This window comes from Amphiura filiformis, chromosome 2, assembly GCF_039555335.1.
Source record: "Amphiura filiformis chromosome 2, Afil_fr2py, whole genome shotgun sequence".
NCBI lineage: Eukaryota > Metazoa > Echinodermata > Ophiuroidea > Amphilepidida > Amphiuridae > Amphiura > Amphiura filiformis.
In genome coordinates, this window is record NC_092629.1 from 35,397,702 (window position 1) to 35,422,396 (window position 24,695).

General features: G+C 37.7%; 1 protein-coding gene across 1 annotated transcript; it reads right to left on the reverse strand.

Moving 5' to 3' along the window:
* Positions 1-155: 155 nt before the first annotated feature.
* Positions 156-24,682, reverse strand: LOC140146143 (RNA 3'-terminal phosphate cyclase-like). Its single transcript, XM_072167901.1, has 11 exons — positions 24,586-24,682; positions 23,762-23,901; positions 22,209-22,309; positions 21,170-21,313; positions 18,249-18,372; positions 15,131-15,189; positions 14,142-14,283; positions 13,111-13,235; positions 12,223-12,376; positions 3,765-3,869; positions 156-579 (listed from the first exon to the last, which is right to left on the reverse strand). Exons 2-11 carry the CDS (start codon positions 23,813-23,815, stop codon positions 484-486), a joined length of 1,104 nt encoding a protein of 367 aa, XP_072024002.1. The 5' UTR covers positions 23,816-23,901; positions 24,586-24,682; the 3' UTR covers positions 156-483.
* Between the last annotated feature and the right edge of the window lie 13 nt (positions 24,683-24,695).

Sequence of the window (24,695 nt, forward strand, 5' to 3'; positions counted from 1 at the left end):
TGATCGTCGGTTTTTCATCCCACCTACATACACTTTAAGTATAAATCATCAGATTTATAAAGTTTACTTCAAGTACTGTTAAATATCAAAAATATAAATTTTTAATGATTTGCCATAAAATGTGTATTACATTGCAATTTCAAAAATGAAAATTATTTGATATCAGAAGGACATTCTTCGTATTCAGAATGCAATTCGATATGTCTGATGTGCTCTAATGTCCCACAATAAATACTGTCCAAACGCTTCATACCCCATCCCTTAAGCTTGAGTATTACAAATGACTGCCTGTGTAGCGTTGTTGGCACAACCCACTACTCATAGCTTGAAAAAGTGGGTATTGAGGGCAGAACTTACCCGTGGTGCAAAGGTATATGGTATACAGAACCCCCCCTGGTCTTATCTCTTTGATTATCATTTCCCAGATCTTACAATTTCCTTCCTCTTTGGTTTCTGCAATCTGTACTCTCAAAGTCCAGCCCATCATAACTGTTTATTCTGCAGACCTATACCATTACACTCTATTATCTGTGCCTCAGGTGCGCTGCTATCATCAGCCGATTTGATTGTAAAAGTAGCCTGAAAATACACAAATTTTGAGCATTAATTATACCTGCTAAATGTAAAATAACTAAGGTGGTCCATTTCACTAAGCTTTATGAAGCTTGGTAAGTCTCAAAATCAACTTATAACACGTTGTAAAATCCTTCTCACTTAAAGCCATATTATAACATTTGCTGAGGAGGACGCCCTCACTGAATTTTTCAAATTCTTTTTTTTACACAATTAAATTGTACTTTATTAAACCAATATACCCTGCAAAAATCAAGACTCTAGAGGTGTTGTAGTTTTGTCAAAATCTGAGATTTTGAATAAAACGACGGAACCGGCGCTTTATTATTACGATGGAATTATTAGTCGAACGCATACACGATGTTCATAACACACAGTATGTACACGGCGTGCGGGACGGTGAGATACACAACAAAGGGTCGTACCATAACATGACCGAAGGAGTGGTACGTATTGGTGAAGTGTGCGCTGGTAGTAAATTCCAATTTTCTTTGCTTTGCCGTAGTTGTTCAGCTCAAAAATAAAAGGGAAAATTTTATGGAAAAGAAATGCTAATATATTTTGTTTGAAAATGTTATAATATGGCTTTAAATGAGTTATGATTGGTACTCTTCGAAAGGGATCAAATCAAAACTCGACCGCCGGTTGACCAGCGGTTAAAAAAAAAAGAGCAGTGGTTTATAGTGTGCTATACAAACAGGCACAATGCCTAAACATTGATCCACAAGCCTCAGCACACTTCACAGGTTACCGGCGGTTGAGCAGCTTTCCATTGTTTAGAACAATAGAAATTGGCTTCAACCGGACGGAACCGCCTGGAACCAGCGGTCGAATTTTGATTTGATCCCAAAGTTAAAGTACAGGGACCCTTCTTAAGTTACGTCTGGTAAAGGGATATTCCTAACTTGCTAATGGTTACTTGTTATACAAAGGGTAAAAAGTTTAGTGAAATGGACCCACATCGTGTTTTTACAACAATGGATATCATATGCGATCTTAAAGTTGCAAGGACCACAAGGGGACGCTTGAGAAATAAACTGTACGCATGCGTGATACAAAATGAGTGAAAAGCTTTCATTTGTTTTGACCAGGCAAGTACATTGAAACAACTCATCTGACACATTTAGCGGTTAAACAAAAAAATAAACAAAAAAGCGCAGTGATTTATAGTGCGCTATGCACAGGCACAACGCCTAGACGTTGATCCACAAGCCTCAGCACACTTTACATTGAAACAACTCATCTGACACTTTTAGCGGTTAAAAAACGACGACAACAACAACAACAACACTGTTTAATTTGAACTTGGTCAAGTTATTTAGGGTAATTTTTTTATTTTTTTTGTAAATTTGTATCTAAAGAGGGTACCTTTTGTGGCCAAAAGCTTGCTTAGGCGACAAAAAACCCATCGAGTCTATGGGCCCGAGTGACCCAGATTTGAAGAAATTCAGGAGAAAATTTCCTTGTCAAAATATTTACAAATTTGGGGATTTCTAAAAGGGATTTCAGGTATGTTGATTCCTCTCTATCATCATTAATTTTGAGTCCTTTAGAAGTCATTTTGTAAGACCCCTCCCTGCCCAATTAATTCTGTACCTAAGAAAGGTAATTCAACTTTTCAGTAAATCCCATTAGCCTTTGTGAGTATACCTCGGATGTCGTCACACCAATACGCACATCATTACTGCATACTTCGCGGCTTTCAAATGTGCAATAACAATGTTCGCTATAAAATGTGCACATTAAATGACGTCAAATGATTGACAGCAGGTGCACCGGCAAAAGCTTATGAGAATTACCGAACAGGTGGATTTGTGCACAATTTTATAATTGAATACTAGACTATGCCATAGTCGATGTTTGATAAATAAAACTGAATGTTATTAATCGTGATGAACGCATTCAGTTGAACTCGAAATTATACTGATATTTATTACATCAAAATACTAGTATAAAATGGTTATGAAAAAGTTTATATAATTATATTTGTGACAGTAAAAGTAAAGTATAGGCCCTACGTAGGCTTATATTATTGAATGCAACATATCATAATGGCATAATTATAATGACACTTCAATACTGAACAATTCTAATTTTAGAATCTGCCAGTTTATTATCCGAAAAACCAACTATGGACTTTCACTTTTAAGCAGAACTTTACCCCCTGTTTACCCCGGGACTTCGTTCTCTAAAACACACTGTCAATCATACTTGTTTATCAATAAAATCTAACCACAAGACTAAGCATGGTGGTACAATACTGCGCTTAGATGCGTCGTTCATCCGCCAGCACAAAAGCGCCGCATTCCATAGATAATTGTGTACCATGTATAGTTAATGGTACCAGTACGTGTCGGGACGATTTAAACAATAACAAGATCTGGGCGACCAATCACAAGCCAGATTCATCCACTTGGGAAGCTAACAAACAGAGGGCGTACGGTGACTGAAAAGATCAGTTGTGAAAATCTATCAATTGTGCACACATTAATTAAATCAGAGTTTTAAGCAAAATGTAATAGCCAGAGTATGCACAAAATTATTGGCAAGTGGACTACAGAGAAGTCTAAATTGAATACCTGAGTGGAAGAAGGACCCAACTCCATTTTTTTTTTTTTACAAAAATGAGTTAGCCTAGCATTTTATTGCCAGCAGATTGTTCTTCCTTGTGTGTGAAAGATGAGCCACTCTCTAAATAGTCTTCCATGTACACTTAATCATGGTTTACATGGAAGAGAGGCCCAACTCCATGGAGTTGGGCCCTTCTTCCACAAATATTGGGTTAAAAAGGAATTTTATTCATCCATGAAATCTGCTTTTCACTACAATAAACTATCTTGCTAACATATTATATGCTTCTACTTGTGCAATTAATGGCTAATTACCAAATTTCTGTAGCTATTTATAACACATTTGCTTACGGAACTGGCACTTGCAGTATATTGGTGGAAGAAGGGCCTAACTCCAGCTCATATTAAGACCTGTACTGTTGCCATGGAAACATCATATATAATTTCGAATGTATGTAATACTGTATGTTCATGTATTTAAGGTCCCCTGAAGATGAAAATATTCTGTCTATAAAACTTGTCCAAATATTAAGTTTTTTCTTAATATCTCAAAAACAGTTTTGATGGAGTTGGGCCCTTCTTCCACTCAGGTATTCAATACAATTATGTTCTAGTTTTTACCTCTGTGAGTTGTTTAGCAACATGTATAGCAGTCTCCGTATGTAACGTAATAGGACCGCATCGTATCTTAGACACACCCGATGCTAATGCCATGAAAATGATGAGCTGTGGAAGATACAAACCTGTATTTATTAGTAGGGATGACCAATGAACCATCAACTTGATTAGAACACTCCCATAGACATGCAGGGAGCTCAACTGTGCACTGCTTGCACAGACATTTCTAAATTGATCTCATTCTTTTAATTTTCAATATTTTTCTGTAAAAATTGGGGAAGTTACTGCCAATTATATTTTGTAACTATCTTGCAAATTACAGCAACATAACTTATTTCGTTTTTCTGTAAGTGCGAGTCAAAATTGGTCCATCGCCACAGTGCGCTTAATTGCCAGTGGCTGAGTTCAGCACTGCTCAAGAATGGCACAAAATATTCATGTCAATAATTTCAGGTGAAAAACGTGGCCTACTGAGCTGAAATTTGGCAGAGTTGCCAGTAATACCTCTGTCATACCCTCTGTAAAAAGGTTAAAATATTGAACAAGTAGATCTTGAGTTACAAATTAAATCACCAGCTTCCCTTTGGAATTCCCATACTCCTTTCGAATCATGCTAAGAAGACACCTTTCTGAACATAAATGTGAAGTTTCGTGCTCATTTGATGTATTTTTCACCTGATTTCAACCCTAAACGTTTTGTTATATTTAGGCCCATACCATCTACAACTTGCTGCTGGCTATACCTTGTTTAGGACTTTCACCTGAATGTGCAACCATAACTGTTTCAAAATAGCCCGCGATAGTCATGCAGGTATTACTCCGAGGTCAAGCATTGAATTGGTTTGAACAAAGATACTCATAATGTATTGAGTATCTTTGGTTTGAATGAGGAATACTACAGGAACCAGCGCCTTTTGTTAGAAGTCACACATGAGCATGATGAGTAAAGTGGATAATCTCTATTGTTGTGAATGAGTCAATGACCTTCAAAACTTAAGATTTTGTTTACACACACCTACTAATTGGTCATATTAAACCCAATAACATTGAAATTCTTGGTTGTGAAAAAAAAGTTCACCTTCTTAGTGCAATTTTGATTTTGTGCCATATCGGCTATCTTGGATGATTTTTGGCAAATGTCCTCTAAATGCATGATTTCAATGCCTTGGTTTGAAAAAATAAGTTATGCCAGTGACTAGTTAAGTGCCATTTCATAAGAAACCCTTTGATACTTTCACAATATGCTTGTTTCATGTTTGCAAATATGTTAAAATAAAGAAATATATAAAGGTAAATATATGCTTATGCCAATTTTGCTCCCAATTGCTATTTTTGACCTTGCATTTTATTTCGCTTCCAATGACCGGTCAGAATGGGAAACTTTGATAATTCATAATTCGAAAAGTTTTTGACCGATTTTGACCATTTACCCACCAAAATACTTCTGTTGATGAATTCTACCCAGAAAACAATATTTTGTAGCAATAGGGTCAACATGAAATTTTGATGGTCATCCCTATTATTAGGAATACACTCAATGTTTCAAAAATACACCCAAATGTATTAGGAATATACTCAAATGTTTTAAAAATACACCCAACTGTATTAGGAATACACCCAAAATCGTCCACACACCCTCTATGATATCTTGTTATTGGTAAGAATTGGATATATTTTTAAGGGGATCTGTAACGTAGCATTGTTCCTTACCTGGTCCTGCAAGTGTTCGTCCACACACCCTCTATGATACATCGTTATTGGTAAGAATTGGATATATTTTCAAGGGGATCTGTAATGTAGCATAGTTCCTTACCTGGTCCTGCAAGTGTTCGTCCACACACCCTCTATGATATCTCGTTATTGGTAAGAATTGGATATATTTTTAAGGGGATCTGTAACGTAGCATAGTTCCTTACCTGGTCCTGCAAGTGTTTGTCCACACACCCTTTATGATATCTCGTTATTGGTAAGAAGTGGATATATTTTTAAGGGGATCTGTAACGTAGCATAGTTCCTTACCTGGTCCTGCAAGTGTTCGTCCACACACCCTCTATGATACATCGTTATTGGTAAGAATTGGATATATTTTCAAGGGGATCTGTAATGTAGCATAGTTCCTTACCTGGTCCTGCAAGTGTTCGTCCACACACCCTCTATGACATCTCGTTATTGGTAAGAATTGGATATATTTTCAAGGGGATCTGTAATGTAGCATAGTTCCTTACCTGGTCCTGCAAGTGTTCGTCCACACACCCTCTATGATACATCGTTATTAGTAAGAATTGGATATATTTTTAAGGGGAGCTGTAACGTAGCATTGTTCCTTACCTGGTCCTGCAAGTGTTCGTCCACACACCCTCTATGATATCTCGTTATTGGTAAGAATTGGATATATTTTTAAGGGGATCTGTAACGTAGCATAGTTCCTTACCTGGTCCTGCAAGTGTTCAACCACACACCCTCTATGACATCTCGTTATTGGTAAGAATTGGATATATTTTTAAGGGGATCTGTAACGTAGCATAGTTCCTTACCTGGTCCTGCAAGTGTTCATCCACACACCCTCTATGACATCTCGTTATTGGTACGAATTGGATATATTTTTAAGGGGATCTGTAATGTAGCATAGTTCCTTACCTGGTCCTGCAAGTGTTCGTCCACACACCCTCTATGACATCTCGTTATTGGTAAGAATTGGATATATTTTAAGGGGATCTGTAACGTAGCATAGTTCCTTACCTGGTCCTGCAAGTGTTCGTCCACACACCCACTATGACATCTCGTTATTGGTAAGAATTGGATATATTTTTAAGGGGATCTGTAACGTAGCATAGTTCCTTACCTGGTCCTGCAAGTGTTCGTCCACACACCCTCTATGATACATCGTTATTGGTAAGAAGTGGATATATTTTTAAGGGGATCTGTAACGTAGCATAGTTCCTTACCTGGTCCTGCAAGTGTTCGTCCACACACCCTCTATGACATCTCATTATTGGTAAGAATTGGATATATTTTTAAGGCAGACATGCCAACTTTTAAATCCAGATTTCCGTACTCAGAAGAACAAAAATCCGTATTTTGCACCCTAAAACCGTATTTTTTAAATATGTACCTTTTGCATACCTGCCAACCCCAGAAACTCCAAAAGTAGAACACATAATTGAGAGGGAGCAGTGGCACTTGTGCGCCTCGAGCACGTGAACGGCCCGGGTCCAGGGGCCCACTTTACAAATTTGCAATCAAATTAGGCAATACCAAAGAACCATTCCATCAAAGTAATAAATCAATACAGAAAGATGCTTCCTTTACGAGTTATCACTCATTGAAAGTGCTACTTTGCTATACTTTACATGGAAAGAGGCCATCTTAAAGTCGCATATTTCCTTAATTACATAACTGATCAAGCTGAATTCGGATATATGATGCACAGTTGAAAATTAATTTTTTAAAGATTTGGTGACCTCAGTCGACCTTTGACCTTGTATGTGACCTTTGACCTCACAAAATTGGATAAAGTATGTAGACCAAACAAATTGGGTTGTGTTACTTCTAATGTTGTTAGAAGCATGCTTTGTTAAAACTTTCAAGTTCAGAAAATCATTGATCATCATCATCTGAATCTGAATAAACAAAGTGGGAAAGCATCTTGTAGGCCTATGCATATTTCTTTAATGTGCATGCATGGTGCGAAAGTCGGGAAGTAAAAGGAGGTCTGAAACCTTCTTGTATGTTTATTCTTTTGCACCAATAGAGCTAAAAAGTAAACTAAATACCTTCAGAAGACATAGCATTAGGTGGTTAATAAAAATATTAATGTGCATGAAAAATCTGCAAGTCAGAAGAAAATTATTTCGGAAACCATCTTGTAGGCCTATTAAATATTTCTTTAATGTGCATGCATGGTGCGAAAGTTGGAAGTAAAAGGAGGTCGGAAACCTTCTTTTATGCTTATTCTTTTGCACCAAAAGAGCTAAATAGTTAACTAAATACCTTCAGAAGACATAGCATTAGGTGGATAATAATAAAAACATTAATGTGCATGAAAAATCTGCAAGTCGGAAGAAAATTATTTCGGAAAGCATCTTGTAGGCCTATTAAATATTTCTTTAATGTGCATGCATGGTGCGAAAGTCGGAAGTAAAAGGAGGTGGGAAACCTTCTTTTATGCATCTGTGAAAGACACAACATTTTATTATTTTGGTCAAAATTCTGGAATACCGTGGTATGACTTTGTTTCCAGGTTGAATGTTACGTTGAGGTAAGGCATTACTCGTTGACTGCCGATAAAACGCCCAATAAAGACTTAGTCACCGGACCGCGCCGGCCAGTTAAAGTACATGCCCTATCACACCACTCCACACCATACATAAATTCTCCCAGTCACAATCCCCCAATATGAAATTCAAAAAAAGTAAACTTCAGTTTGGCAGAGGCGGGGTTCGAACTCACGGCATAACGCTTAGTACTCTATGAGCCTAGCGCCTTAGACCACTCGGCTACTTGTCTTGTTGTTATTCATCTGAAACTTATTTAAAAATATAATCGCAACTTCAACATAGGCCTAGCAAGTGACAAGCAAAGGCAAAAAACGTATTATATTTTGGAATTTTACCATTAATGTGTATTATAATAGAGCTACCATTATTTATATTGTTGAATTCTCAAGCGCATCATTTCAATTGGGTTTGATTCCTAAAGCCCGATACTGACTCCACCTGTACATTTTAATTTCATCGCGGGATGCTGAGATGTTTGAAAAGCATCGCAGCATCGCATACCGCCATGCAAGTGGAGTCAGGATCGGGCTTAATTCGAACCACCAGCATCCATGGTTCGATGTAGAGAGTCTTTCCTATTCAGAGGAAATATTGCAATTACACACCTTATTGCCTTTTAACAATAACCAAAGACACTAGCACGTAATTCCAGTCAAGCACCAATCTTTAATCTATTGTTGAAGAGGATAATAAGCTTATACTTATGTATAGCATTCGTAAAAAAGCTTAAGTCTTTGTTTGCTTTGGTTAAATCCTGTTCAAGTGGTGGGTTAACCAACAATTAACAATGAGAGCACATTCCTGAACCTTAGAGACCTGATTCAGTTGGTGATGATTTGAAGTGACCGCCAATTATGACCATTTGATATTTAATACCAGCAATGTGGAAAAAAAGAAATAATGTAGTGCCAAAATAATGTTTAACAAGTTACAACTCCGCTTCTGCAGTACGAATCTCAGCGGCGAATGTCAGGTTATTATTTCCCAGTCTTGAAAAAAAAATGCAGGCAGAGGTGGGAATCGATCTCGGTACCTCCCGGTTAAAAAGCACTGTGCAAAACCACTAAGCCAACTAAATATCTGTTGTGAGATGCTTGACATTAATCTTTGATATTGCTTAATGGAACAAATCGCGAATTAAATCAGTAATAAAAGAAGTAGATTCTTATTTAGCGGCCAAATTGGATAAAAGGGGAAATATTTGTCCCTGATCTAAAGAAAATATAGTTTAGAAAATTATCAAATAAATTTAAATTAAAAATTGAGATTTTATATTTATTTATTTCACAAGGCGACATTATCACAGACAAACACTGTATACGCTAAAAACTCGACCCTTATTACTAGATGAGGGCATAGCTCAGTGTTAGAGCATCAGACTGGTAATGTTATTATCGTTAGTTCGAATCCGCCTGCCAGCAATGGTTATTATGATTTTAATGCTACACTACAATTTGTTCAATTTTTTTTTTTTTATTTATTTATTTATTTATTTATTTATTTAAATAATTTGATATATTTGAAAGGGGTATTTGAGCAATTTGAAATTTTTACCCCGTATAATCCTATGGGGTCATTTTGAACCCACCCCCTCCCGAATTGCCAAAACCTATGAGTTTAAATCATACATAATGATCAGTACGTCAATCATGAGTTAACACCGGTTGGTCACTACATTTATTTGGGAATGTGTAGGCACTGCAGCTTGATTCACCATCCACAACATGATAATGTGTGCACATGCTACATTATATACACTTGTAGGCCTATGTTGTTGTTGGTGTATAAGTAATGGGCCTTGCAATTGAAATGCCTCAAGCTTTTAATCCGATATGCAGATTATCTATTTGTTTTCATGAATTGGAAGACATTCTTTGATGTATTACTGAGCTCAATGATCTGAAATTACTGGAGTGTGAGGTCAGCATATTATTTTATTAACAGAAAGTATAGAGGCCCTGCATGAAATTATCGATTGGCTCCAAACAAAGGATTTGAGCCGGTGTCCTTCCCGTAGTTATGGCGGAGTGCAGTCCATTCAATCAAATGTTGTCATCAACCTATTTGATTGCAATCATGCTTTTGTTGAATGCATTTGAGTAGTCCACCATATTTACGGGATGATATGTCACATGCAAGGCCTCTATTCTCTAAATTCATTTCCTAATGTATGTGAGAATGATACAATGACATGATGAACATAGTCATTGATGCATCAGTTTTAAAATAGACTAGGCGGTTACCATATTTTACCATATTACCAGGCTGATGGTGACATGCCCATATGACAGTTTTACTAATTTGACCTCAGATGACCCTGGCGACCCCAAAATGACCTTCCAAAAATTTGGCTCTAAATGTTGACTGTACCCACCAAGTTTCATGCCCATACGACAGTTTTAGTAATTTGACCTCAGATGACCCCTGGGTGACCTTGGATGACCCCAAAATGATCTAAACTTATAACTCTAAATGTTGACTGTACCCACCAAGTTTCATGCCCATATATGAGTTTTTACTAATTTGACCTCAGATGACCCCTGGGTGACCTTGGATGACCCCAAAATGATCTAAACTTATAACTCTAAATGTTGACTGTACCTACCAAGTTTCATGCCCATACGACACTTTTTAGTAATTTGACCTCAGATGACCCCTGGGAGGGGAGCCCGGTGTCAGATGACTTTAAAACGAACATAAACATCTTCTTGCCAGGACAGAACTACACCCACCCACCGAGTTTGAGCCCGTCGACCTAGTTTCATGCCCAAATGACAGTTTTTAGTCATTTTACCTCAAATGACCCCTGGGAGGGGCCCCGTGGTCGGATGACTTAACGAACATAAACTTATTCTTGTCAGGACAGAACTACACCCACCCACCGAGTTTGAGCCCCAGTGGGACCTAGTTTCATGCCCATATGACAGTTTTTAGTCATTTGACCTCAAATGACCCCTTGAGAGGGGGCCCGGGTCGGATGACTTAACGAACATAAACTTCTTCTTGCCAGGACAGAACTACACCCACCCACCGAGTTTGAGCCCCGTCGACCCGTAGTCACAGCCGAGTCACAGACAAAACCTAAATCAACAGAATATATCCATTACTCGTCTCGAAAGAGCTCAAAATAAATAACTTAGAAAATTTTCTTGATGTCCTTTAACATGTTTCCATAGTTAACCATCGTTAGCCATGGATATCTATGCTGTAGAACTGACCGGTGACTAAGTCCGATTTATTGGGACGTCTATCGACCATCAACGAGTAATGCTACACCCACCCACCGAGTTTGAGTCCCGTACGACCTAGTTTCATGCCCATATGACAGTTTTAGTCATTTGACCTCAAATGACCCCTGGGAGGGGGCCCCGAGTCGGATGACTTAACGAACATAAACATCTTCTTGCCAGGACAGAACATCACCCACCCACCGAGTTTGAGTCCCGTCGACCTAGTTTCATGCCCATATGACAGTTTTAGTCATTTGACCTCAAATGACCCCTGGGAGGGGCCCCGGGTCGGATGACTTAACGAACATAAACTTCTTCTTGCCAGGACAGAACTACACCCACCCACCGAGTTTGAGCCTCGTGCGACCTAGTTTCATGCCCATATGACAGTCTTTAGTCATTTGACCTCAAATGACCCCTGGGAGGGGGGGCGGGTCGGATGACTTAACGAACATAAACTTCTTCTTGCCAGGACAGAGCTACACCCACCCACCGAGTTTGAGCCCCGTACGACCTACGACGGCCTCACATTAGCAGTCACAGACAAAACCTAAATCTACAGAATATATCCATTTACTCGTCGATACTCGAAAGAGCTCAAAATAAAAATTTTCTTGATGTCCTTTAACATGTTTTCATAGTTAACCATCGTTAGCCATGGAAATCTATCATGAGAACTGACCGGTGACTAAGTCCGATTTATTGGGACGTTTATCGGCAGTCAACGAGTAATGGTATTGTTCCTTACCTGGTCCTGCAAGTGTTCGTCCACACACCCTCTACGATATCTCGTTATTGGTAAGAATTGGATATATTTTTAAGGGGAGCTGTAACGTAGCATTGTTCCTTACCTGGTCCTGCAAGTGTTCGTCCACACACCCTCTACGATATCTCGTTATTGGTAAGAATTGGATATATTTTTAAGGGGATCTGTAACGTAGCATAGTTCCTTACCTGGTCCTGCAAGTGTTCATCCACACATCCTCCATGCTGTAAGCTATCTAATAACATTTGGGCTGCTTGCCGTCCAACTTCCTCTGCCTGTACACCTCGCTTTCCTAGAGATGACCCCGCCAGCAGACACCCTGTACTTGTCTCTGCTATAACACTGTTTGTTAAAAAATATCATTGATTTATTTTTATTTATTTATAACATTTGGCACAAAGCCAGGCAGATTCAATATTGAAAAGACAATAAATTGAAAGATTGCTCTTACATTAAAATCAAAATATTACCAGAAAATACATAAGGCAGAATAACATAAAACAATATATAAATTATCACCCATGAATTAAATTTTGCACTTCCAAATTTGTTTGTATGAGTACACAACATAGATTTGCACAAACACAAATTTAATTTATTTAAACAAAAAGAATTCAATCTTGATATAATTTCATTAATTATGTAAATCAATTCATCAATGTTTTAACCAATCGGTCAATCAATCAACTATCAATCAACAATCAATCAATCAATCAACAGTGGTGGCAGATGCATTAGAATTATTTTCTGGCAGTTTTACTTGAACATTTGCACTTAAAGTGCACAAAATTTTTTCAATTTCAGAATATTTTTGCGCAAAATGAAGGTACATTTTGGTATCTGAGGGGCCAGTCCAATTTTACCCTATTTTGCCCAAACCATAGTGGTTTTGCGCTAAAAGGAAGATGCACAGAGCAATTTTTGCTTTATTTTTTTTTCCACAAGGATTTTTACGGAGAGATGTCGGATGTCCCCCCATAGAATCATTTAGGGGGATGCATCCCCACCCCCACCTCTGTTGCCAATTCCAATCAATGTTCTAAAACGTCAACATATAAATTCCACATCAAACTTACATGATGCCACTGCCATTTCCAACTGCAGCATGTTGTTGTTCCTTGATCGCATCGATCCTAACATTGACATCTTTGTATTGGCGTCTCAATACATCTGTTGCAGTCCTGGCCATGGACTGCGCCATCTGTAAATATGAAAACAATACATATGATATAAACTCCATTTTACTTCATATCAGGGCTTGAAGTTGGCACCGTTGGATAGGCTGTATCATAATTGGGCTATTCCATTTGAAATCTATACGCCCCCTATGGAAGCTGAGTTTGCAACTCGAGTTCAGTTGAAGATGAGTTTCATTTTGTACTTGTATATAATCTTTTTTTTTTGTTATTTAATAATAATAAAAATAATAATGTTTTATTCTTATTTTATAAGATCTCAAGCCGCTGAACATTTTACAAGCATAAAATACATGAACATAATGTAGATTATTCATGAAGTTGGTAAAACAAAAGTACAGAAATTAAATCAGATACTGGAACTTACATTTCGTTAACAAAATAATCGTCCAAAACCATCAGACGACTGATTCATACTGATTGGAGGCATACAGGACGGCCATCAATTCCTTTCAGTTCCTCATCCCATCCATGCGAGAGTTGAAACAGAGTCCTCCTGTCCTATTCAGCAACTTTGACAATTTTGACTCTCTCACAAATGGCTTCACACACACCCTTTTCAAAAGAGCATTCCTCCTTGTCAAGAATGATGATTTCTTCAGAATTAAAGGTATGTCCCATGCCTTTGTTGTGGGTGAATACGGCAGAGTTTGGGCTTTGTTAGACTCTCACATGCAAAGGACCAGGCACTGAAAGGAATTGATCACCGTCTCTCATGTGACCAATCAATCTGAATCAGTCACAATGTCCGATGGTTTCGGACAAAAACCTGAGTTGCAGTATTTGGTTCAATTTATGTACTATTGACAGGATGTTGACATGTTAATTAGTATTTCTCATTTATTTGGATGACCTAACGGTTAGGGGGTCCGTCCAGTGATTGGAAGATCAGAAAACAATGCTAAGCTTACTTTGATGGGTAATACTCCTGCAACAAATGCTGTTCCTGTTATCTTGGTCACATGACCTGGATCCATCATCTCAATAGGTTTTAGATGTTTCACTGGTGTGGTTGTTACTCTGACTTCTCCACCTCCCTTTGGAAAATAGCCTCTGTTTAACAAATCACACAAACAAACTGTTTTTATAATTAAATCTTTACTGCATATTTTCAACAACAAAATCTAGCATACAGTGCAAAAGGTTGGTCATCAGAAGATATACAACTCTACATGATCAAAAACTGCCAACAGGGACAAATGTGTTCTTGCTACTGGCATGACATAACATAGTACTACCTGCCGCGCAGGGGGAGTGGAGGCATATTTAGGTGCTGGTTACCCCACCATGATTACATGCACATTCCATAAGGGGTAATTGCAGAAGTATCCATGCAGCAATCCCTGGCAGATTTTTTACATCTGTACTATTCATCTACCCAGCACTTTTGTGTACATTGTAATGTACATGTACACATGTGTAAAAGAAATATTGCAAATGATCTTTGAATCCATAATCTCAAAAGCTTTTAGAGGTTTCACTGGTGTGGTTGATACTCTTACTTCACCCCTCACCCCTCTCTTTGGATAATAGTCTCTGATTAACCACAAAGTTGTTTTCCTCTGTGTTTTTCAGCTGGAAAGATAAGATTTATTAAAGATTTTAATCTTCTTCCCATTGTTTTCCGCTTCCTTTTGTTGTACCAAATTTGATAGCCTTAATTAGGCAATAGAAACAAATTGGTTTGATCTTTCGATCGATCATCGATGCTTGTTCCATCCTTATTATTTATGAAATCAATGAATTGACTTTTGTTAATTCTGACAACATATGAATCTTTGCCTCCATTGATGACCAATATAAATTTAGCATTAATTCTGATTAATTAGTTGTTAGTTCATTCATAATTAGCATCGATGGTCGATCCAAAGATCGAACAAATTTGTTTCTGGTGCCTTACCTTCTCTTGATGTCACATTCAAATTGAACTCCCATCTTCTCTGCGATTGGTTTGAAAACCTATGCAAAAGGAATAGCATAAAATTAAAAAATAAAGCACATAGATGGAATCACACAGTCACTCACTTGATCCTATTTGTTTTGTGTAACTACTAGGAACACACAAAGACACAAAACACACAGTTTACATCTTTTCCAACAAACTGGGAACTAAAATGGTGGATTTTTCCCACTTGCTCACTTTTCCGACTACCGAGTTCATCATACTTTCCCACTGGTGTCCCTGTTTGGGACTTTGGTACTTTCAGATAGAAGGGGAATGTAGTTCCAACCAGGGCCTTTTTTGGAGCGGCTACGGCGACGGCCCATTATTTGGCTCGACTTTGCAAAAAGCTTCTAATTTTGGTCTTGCTAGATTTACTTCGCAACTGTTTTGCTTAAAAGTATGCCCAGCTTAAAAATAAAAACACAACTTGCTTGGTGTTGATTTATTATTGTTTAACAATATGCACGGGATGAAATCTTGTGCGTCTAGGCCCGTTATCCTTTGTTTAAATATGAAAAATTAATAATGGATTAATAAAAACACTGACGCTTTTCAAGAGATGGCGCTATTACGATCGCAGAGTATGATCCAGGGATGGATGGTCTCTTATCCCTGGAAAATCTAGCGCGGTAGTTGCAGTTGACATTTTGTTTAAAATTTAATTTAAATTTAAAATATTTACCTTAAAAAAAACACTTGAAATCCTGTGCGTATAGGCTTGTTTGAAACATTAACCTTTAAAAAATCCTTGAAATCCCGTGCGTATAAGCTTTTCATCTTTGTTTGAAATACAAAATTATTGGGTTTATAAAAACACCCAATACGCCGTGACTTTTGTGTCGCTTAAACATATTAAATAAGTTCAATTTTCCGTTAAATCAATAACCAGGCATGCAATATTGTCAGGTATTTACAAGCGACAGTTTTTTATATCATATGTCCACTTGGAAAACACTGAAGAATTAAATATGCAAGTATATTCTAAATAAAATAATTCTACTCCAACAACCCCCCACAACATGATTTCCTAACAAGCTCAACAGTCAAAACAATACTGAAATGGTAACCTGATCTTTATTCCTTTTTATTTGAAACCAACCGCTTTCATCCCAATGTATCCAAAGGGTGACATTTCAGCACCCGTGTGGTACTTCAATATGAAATGGATATAGGTGTAGGGCTGTGTAATAAGGGTGAGAGCATGATTTTTGCCATTCGGTGAGAGCAAAATGTATAAAATATGGGGTTATTGGGTGAGAGAGAGAGAGACAGTTTGCATCTAAATTGGGGAGGGGGAATCGGGTGAGAATATACCTTTTTTTAATGGGGTCTTTGTGTGAGAGCCTAAAGAAGCCTCAAAAATTGAATTCCTAGTTCTAAATGACTTCAAATGGCTTTGTTATTTCAAAAGAATAAACAAAATCAGTGATAGACGAGGCTCGTTGCTGTTCAGATGTAAATATATGGGCCAAGGTCTGACTTTGGGTGACAGCTAAAGGAAAAATATGGGGACTTTGGGTGACAGCGATGGTGAAAGGGGGGTCTTAACAGCACTACATATGCATCACCTCCAAAGTGGGAGTGCCCCCCCCATTTCAGCACATCTCATTAAAGCTCCCATTGGGCGCCCCATTCCTTTTTTAAAGGAATTTTTATTGACAAACTGAACCCACTTGCTCACTTCCTTACCAACACGCCCCCTCACACTCATTAGTCACTCACTCCACTATCTCACTACCTGGCTCACACACATCCACCCACCTACTAACCAACTCACTTAGCTCACTCAAATCAACAACCCAGTCATCACTCGCTCATCAACTCACTCACTTAATACCCAACACCCACACTCCCACCCACCTTCTCACACACACGCACCCCACAAACTTACTACAGTCTGTCCACTTAGAAGTACAAACCAAATCTGTGGCATCGGGGGTCGATGCTTTGCGTAAAGAGCGTGGTGCACAAATCGTGCAGCAGTTGGCGCGCCATAGAAGCATTGCACTGAAATAATTATTCTCATACCTCCAGTTTCCGAGGTCTATTTACTTTGTACTTCTATGTGGACAGACTATAAGTCATTCATTCATCACAAACTTGCTCACTTCTTCTTTTACTCATCCACACAGCCAGCTACTTTATGTCTTTTCATATGACAGAAAAAGGTTTTTACATGGATTCACTAATATTTTTGGTTACACTAATACTTCATGAGCCTTTTTGTTTCGGCTTTCTTACCAGAATATAATGGTCAATAGGGGGCGCCATATCTGTGTTTGTACCACCTTTAAGTGTTATTTGACAATGCCCTGGTGAACACCATGTACATGGAAGAGTGAGTTGTAAAATCAGACATATGCTCCTGTGAAAATATTTACAATCAAAAGGATATTTAATGTGGTACTAGACATTGAAACCCACTCTGGAAAAGCTGGTGGAATGGTTTGCCTTTATTTTTTAAGTAATTTTGGAGAGTAATTGTCTGAATCCAGATCACATGACCCAGTTCATGATCAAGAGCACAAGAACCAGACTCCTGAAAAGTCTGCGAATCTGTCAGAATTTCAAACTGATATCTTGAAATGGTCACTGAATGAGAGCAACACTTTGGGTTAGTCTAGTTGAAATCCATACACACCCTATGAAAGGCATGATCTTAATATTCCCATAGATTTCATATGGAGTCACCCATTTAGGTCACTCCACACTCCCTGTGTCAAAAATTAAGGTCATGTCTTCCATAGGGGGTGTATGGATTTCAACTGAATAGCTTATTTTAGCTAATGGGTTAGAAGCAGGTGCTGATGTTGCTGTGCAGCACAGAGCACAGCTGATGTAGTTCAAGTTGCTTACTCCCCCTCCCTTCCCCTGGAAACAACGTTGGAACGCACATTATAGCACAACCACCTTTCACTATTTTTTAGCATTCAACATTGATTCAGAGGAGCAGAGATTCACGAAATAAACAAAGTGTCCCAACATTTTTGTGCATGATTGTAGGTGTGCACTACACATGTCAACAACATCTGCATCTGCCTCTACCTCTTAGCCTATAACCTCATTATCTTACTGTTGTTGTGTAGTCAATTTGAGGAGCAAACTCTGCATTGGTGCCACCTTTCAATGTCATCTGGGAAGGTCCGGGAGCATAGAGAAGACATGGTAGCGAGACTTGAATCAAGAGGCCTAAGCTCCTACAAGAGAAAAGACAAAAGGTTTACTCTTCGATATCAAATGTGCTCTCTGTCAGTTTGCCTGTAAATTGAGTTGACAACTAGGGGATTAAGCCAACAATGAAAATGGAGCTAGCGTCAGTTTCTGCTACTTTCTACATCCTCTGTGCCAGTTTCATATTAAAATAATGTGGTTGAGCATTATAACTGCATTGGCAAAACCACCTATCTCCTGGCATTTGAAGTACATGGATGTAACAACATTCTTTGCCATTTATCTCGAAATACACCCAATGTATGTGACTTAGCCCCTATTAGAACTAGGATCTTCAATTAATGCACTGAATGCTAGTCATAGGCGTAAACATAAAAAGTCCCAAGTTTTGAGATATTTTCTCAAAATAGCAAAAGCTTCATTAAGGGGTGGGGTATGAACGTTTGGACAGTATTTCTTGTGGGACATTAGAGCACATCAGACATATCGAATTGCACTCTGAATACGAAGAATGTCCTTCTGACATCAAATAATTTTGATTTTTTGAAATTCGCAATGTAATACACATTTTATGGCAAATTATTAAAAATTGATATTTTTGATATTTAACAGTACTCAAAGTAAACTTTATAAATCTGATGATTTATACTTAAAGTGTATGTAGGTGGGATAAAAAGCCGACGATCAATTGAAAATGTTGACCTTTCGTATTGAAGATATGGATTTTTGTTCCCAAATCACAAAAAAAAAAAATTAGGTCTTTTTGGGAAAAAAATCCATATCTTCAAATTTAATAATTTGTCATAAAATTTGTATTATATCGTGAATTTCTAAAAATGAAAATTATTTGATATCAGAAAGACATGCTTCGTATTCAGAATGCAATTTGATATGTCTGATGTGCTCTCATATTCCACAAAAAATACTGTCGAAACGCTCAAAACGCTCATTCCAGATCCCTTAAAATGGAATTGATAAAAAGCATCATTATTCCCTTCCAGAATGTATGGGGAAATGTATGTAAAGTTATGTTTAATAATTGTCTGATCTCCAAAAACAAACTTATTAAACACAAAGTTGTGCGGAATTCAAATTTTACTTCTTGTTATCAGGAGTTCATGTTATTCGGTTCTAATAACATGTGAAATGCATGCTTGGGAATGTAAAACATACTTCTTGTTATCAGGAACTTCATGTTAAGAGGGTTTGTGTTAATGGGTTGCCATTGTAGAGTGCTCCTCAATATTGACCATACAATTAAATACATAAAACTAGTGGTGTAGCCAGGATTTATTCTGGAGGGGGAGGTAAAGTGGGATTTGTTTGGAGGGGGGGGATTTGACAAAAATGGTGAAAAAGAGCTTAAAAATCTAAAATATCATTGGTGGTCAGCAACTTCCCGATCTTGGCTACACCACTGCACCATCAATAGTAACAGTACTACTTTGTATGTGTAACAAAAATTTGACTTCATGTCTTAGATTCAGGGGTGTGGGCGTGGGGCCAGTGCCTGCTTCTTCTTCTTCTCATACAATTTTAGGGCACTGAAATGTCTACTCTTGGGTGGTTCCTGTGCCAATGCAAGAGGTGCTGAAAGTAACCCTAAATGGGGTTAAAATTTTCAAAATGACCCTTATACAGAAGGACTTGAAACTGACAAAAGAAATCTTATTCCTACAGTTTCAGGGACCTCTGTACCAAAACCCCAGCTTTTTATACCCTTTCCAGGACTTTCACTATGACTTTGATACCCAAAAGCCTCCCCAATAGATCCTGCTTAGTTTTCCCTTGCTTTTAAGGGATCTAGAATGAGCGTTTATGGCGTTTCGACAGTATTTTTGTGGGACATGAGAGCACCTCAGACGTATCGAATTGCATTCTGAATACGAAGCATGTCTTTCTGATATCAAATCATTTTTTTTTGAAATTCACGTTACAAATTTTATGATAAATTATTACAATTTGATATTTTTCAAAAAATCTATATATTCAATACGAAAGGTTAAAATTTTCAATTGATCGTTGGCTTTTTATCCCACCTACATACACTTTAAGTATAAATCATCAGATTTATAAAGTTTACTTTGAGTACTGTTAAATATCAAAAATATCAATTTTTAATAATTTGCCATAAAATGTGTATTACATTGCGAATTTCAAAAAATCAAAATCATTTGATGTCAGAAGGACATTCTTCGTATTCAGAATGCAATTCGATATGTCTGATGTGCTCTAATGTCCCACAATAAATACTGTTGATAACGTTCATACCCCTTCCCTTAATGTTCTGATACTGAATAGGAAATACTGATACAACTTGTATCATACCTGCACATGTTCAAACTAATCAACTTCTTCCTTTTTCAGTCAGCATTCTACCCACACCTACTCAAAGAAGATATGTTACCCTTCCCAGAATCCTTTGCAACATAATGCATCACCTCATTTATACATCAAATGATACTCCAATACTTTGTAGTTCAGAACGGTAAACTGCATATCCGCTTTTCAATGGGAAATGAACTTTGCTGCTTGGATGATGTCACGAGAGGTTGGCCTTTATTCCGTATTGAAAAGCGTGTAAAGACGGATATGCAGTCGACCGGCCTCAGTTTGTACAGGTTCCCTTTGTTTTCATGTTGAGAATAGACTGGCTAAACATGGGTAGATAGTCAAGAAATAAATATATTTTGCAAGATCTGGATGTGCTCTGTTCATTAGGGTACATTTCATCACTATCAACCCATGTTGCACTAGATAGCAAATCAGTACAGAAAATTGAAATGGAAGAAATGCATTATGGGAAGTGTAATTAAGACTTACCCTGCAGTTTTTGTGTCTGCTTGATAAGACCCTGCCTTAATGGTGGCTGGTTTCAGAGTGATGTCAGTTGAGCTCACTTGGCCTCCTATTAGTTGACCTGCTGATAAATCTCTCACTAACTGTAAGCCGCATAGATGCTGAGGTCTGTGGAAAATAAACAAGAAAACAAACAAATTAATGCATCTAATGCTGGTTTTATACTTTCTGCTGCTTGCCGCTGGCTCAATCCATGACTCTACCATCACCATATTCTATATTAAATTATACTACTTTTCTGAAAAGAGATGGTAGTGATACTGTGCTTTAGTGACCATATGCACCACATTTTAATGCGAAAAACAATCAAGTTTTGATGAAATCAGGGCTCTGTGCATTTCAGTGGTCTGTATATAACCTCATATGTAACACAAATATATGGGGTCTTTGGGGGGAAAACAGGCAAAAAACAAAAAAAAAAACAAAAAACAAAAAATCAGGGGTCTTTGGGACTGCATATAATGCACATCTTGGTATTGAGTGCCCATGAGATTATTAGCTAAGAATGAGTGCTATCTTCAATGTACTACCACTTTATGATGATCATAAAAGCCATAATGTGTGATTTGCTTCACAGCGACGCCCTCAATTTTACTTGAATTTCTACTTTTTGCATAATTATAATGCCCAGTGGTGTACTAAAATACCACGTAAAAGACTAAGCCTGAAGTGCTTTAATAACAGTAAAATTTAAATTTTTTGTATTAAAACCGGATCGACCCGGTTTTATTCACAGTTCAACGATCGAGTGTTTGCTAACATGTACCGTGGATGTCAGCTTGTATGTACACACGTCAAGCGCGATGCTCCGTGCAGTTACATGTAATACGATTGGCGAGCATAGCATACGCATTGTAGGCGTTGGAATGAAATTGCAATTTTCTTCGTTATACCTCATTTGTTTGGCTCGAAATTAAAAGGGGATAATGTGATCAGTGAAAACAAACATTTAAATAAGAATCAATTTTTTATGCAAATCACACATTATTGCTTTAAGTTTTACCTTAGACCAGGGTTGCTTCTTCCAGCCCTGATGTTGTTCACTTTCACTGGAGTACATGTCAGTGCACTCAGGGCTGAGGCCATTCGTAAAATCTGACCTCCCTGTAAATTTTAAACAAAACAAAAATGTAACTGTTAAAATTCAGTTTGTTCATTTTTATTATCAAACATTTTGTAATGATAGGTGGGTGATAATGCACTGGAAAGACACAAATTTTATTCTTTCCTGTAGGTTTGCCAAAAGCAAAGATGCACTATACAACAAAAAAGGGAGCCAGAACTTAAGAATAATTTAAGAACAGTCTGCACCGGCACTTTCTATCACTGTACAGCAATAAATTTGATTGGTTCTCATCTGGAGTATTTTCATGAAAAGTTAGTGGCACTGGTAGCAGTTGCAGCTGTGTAACTTGTGGCAATCTTTTATTGATGCATTCTTGGAAAACGATGAGGAAATTCACCATCAAATGAATTTCTGGAAAATTTAAAATCAAAAACTATACTTGAAAATTAGAAAAGGAAAAAAAATATGGACCAACTCCAGAAAATGATGTGGGCGAGGACAAGAACCAAAAATATTTTATATGGCCTATGAAAGGGGCTATGCAATAATTAGAGACCGGGGAAGGTAAGTTGGGGTGAAGACATTTTTTGCAGGTCAAAGGGAGAAGGGGAAGCATTTTTGGCAGTTCAAAAGGAGGAGGGCGGGAAGCAATTTGGCAGATATAAATTATGCAGCACCTTTTCAAAAATACGTTCATATCATATTATTAGTTCTATAGAGGTGCATTCGCATAACTGTTTAAGGTTTGAAAAGTGGGATCCTCACAATTTTCATGCTGTTCTGAAATTTTACCCTCCCGAGTATGGGATACCAACAATTTACAACCAGATGCTATTGCCTCACTAGCTACAGATCGTGGTACTAGGAGAAACTTTGTAGTTGCAATGAACGAATGAAATGAACATAGCCTTAAATTTACCATGTTATACATTAGCTACTTGTATGCCTAAGACAGCAAACTGTCTACCTTGAGTGAATGTTCTTATAGTTTTCAGCACAGTTCTTTAGTGGTCTGCCAATTTGGCGCAATTTATGGCTTATACGGAAATGGGGTTCTGATTGGCTAATTGAATCACGTCATCATCACATCGGCACCTCATTCGCTGATCACACTGCGTACTGCGTAGCATTGTGTGACCTAGTTCTTTTTTTAACACAGTAATCAGACAGAGGAAACAGACACCGCTGAAGTAATTTGCTGAATAGTATAGTCATCCAGTAGTTGTATGTGGTACCATCAGATTTCATCAAGCAACTGACTCGCTGGACTGGTCATCTAGTCATCACCAGTCCAGTGGGTCAGTTGCCTGATGAAGTCTGGTGGTTCCAGACGCAACGTAGCAAAGTTGCAAAAAAGTAAGTACCGGTATTAGATTTATTTCCAAACTCTGTAGTCTACATGTATAACCAAATGTTTTTAAAAGCAATAATTTCTTTCACACACACTCCCATGAAAACAACATTAGCACATTTTTATGTTTATTCCTTACCCCCTCCATTGCACCTCCATCAATCAGAACTATGCCTGTATCTCCAGATGCCATCCTAACAAATGTCTTCAGTGCAACTAGGAATCGTATTCTTGAAATATACACTGCTGCTTTTCAAAGTGTGAGGCAAATTAAATTATCTGAATAAAAGGAAAGAAAAAGCACATAATGTGATATGGATAAATTTTATGAATATCATGACTGTGTCATGGTGTATTTAAAGAAATTACTATTATATAGACTGTTGTCGAGAGCGTACTTCCGTGATAAATGTGATGTTGACACTGTAGCGCAAACTCATTAAAGTTAAAAACAATGTGTAATGTGTATGATAGGCCTTTGGCGACAGAATTTACAATGTGTGCGACGTGGTAAAGCACACATAATACGCTTTAGAGGTGCCTTGTTAACATCACAGAAGTATGCTTCAAAGCTATATCAATTTTTGCAGAATTCCTTTTAGTTTTACAAATTAAAGCGCACTGCCACTGCTAACCGCTGCAGCGCGTATTATTTTCCACTTGTAAGCATGCACACGCTTGACGTTGTGCATGCACATACGCCATGTACGCAATGGTTAACGCACACAAGGAACCTTGCAACAGATTTATTTATCATCTCCCGGGTATCATCTATAAGTCATGAATGATATTGTGAAGCATGCACATGCATGCATGTATCAGTGCAAACTTGCTTGGCAAGGTATTTTCAATTTTGTGCATGAAAATATTTGTGCATAAAAGCATATTTTCCAAATGCCTTTGGCCATAAATGTAACAACTGAACATAAAATAATAAATATCCATCCTATTTATAATACTTACTGAGGTCCAACCACTTGCAAATTGAAGAAAAACACGAAAAGTTCTGCCACATTTCACCACAACATGAAACACAACACAACATTAATTTACCGACAGCCGTCTCCCAATCA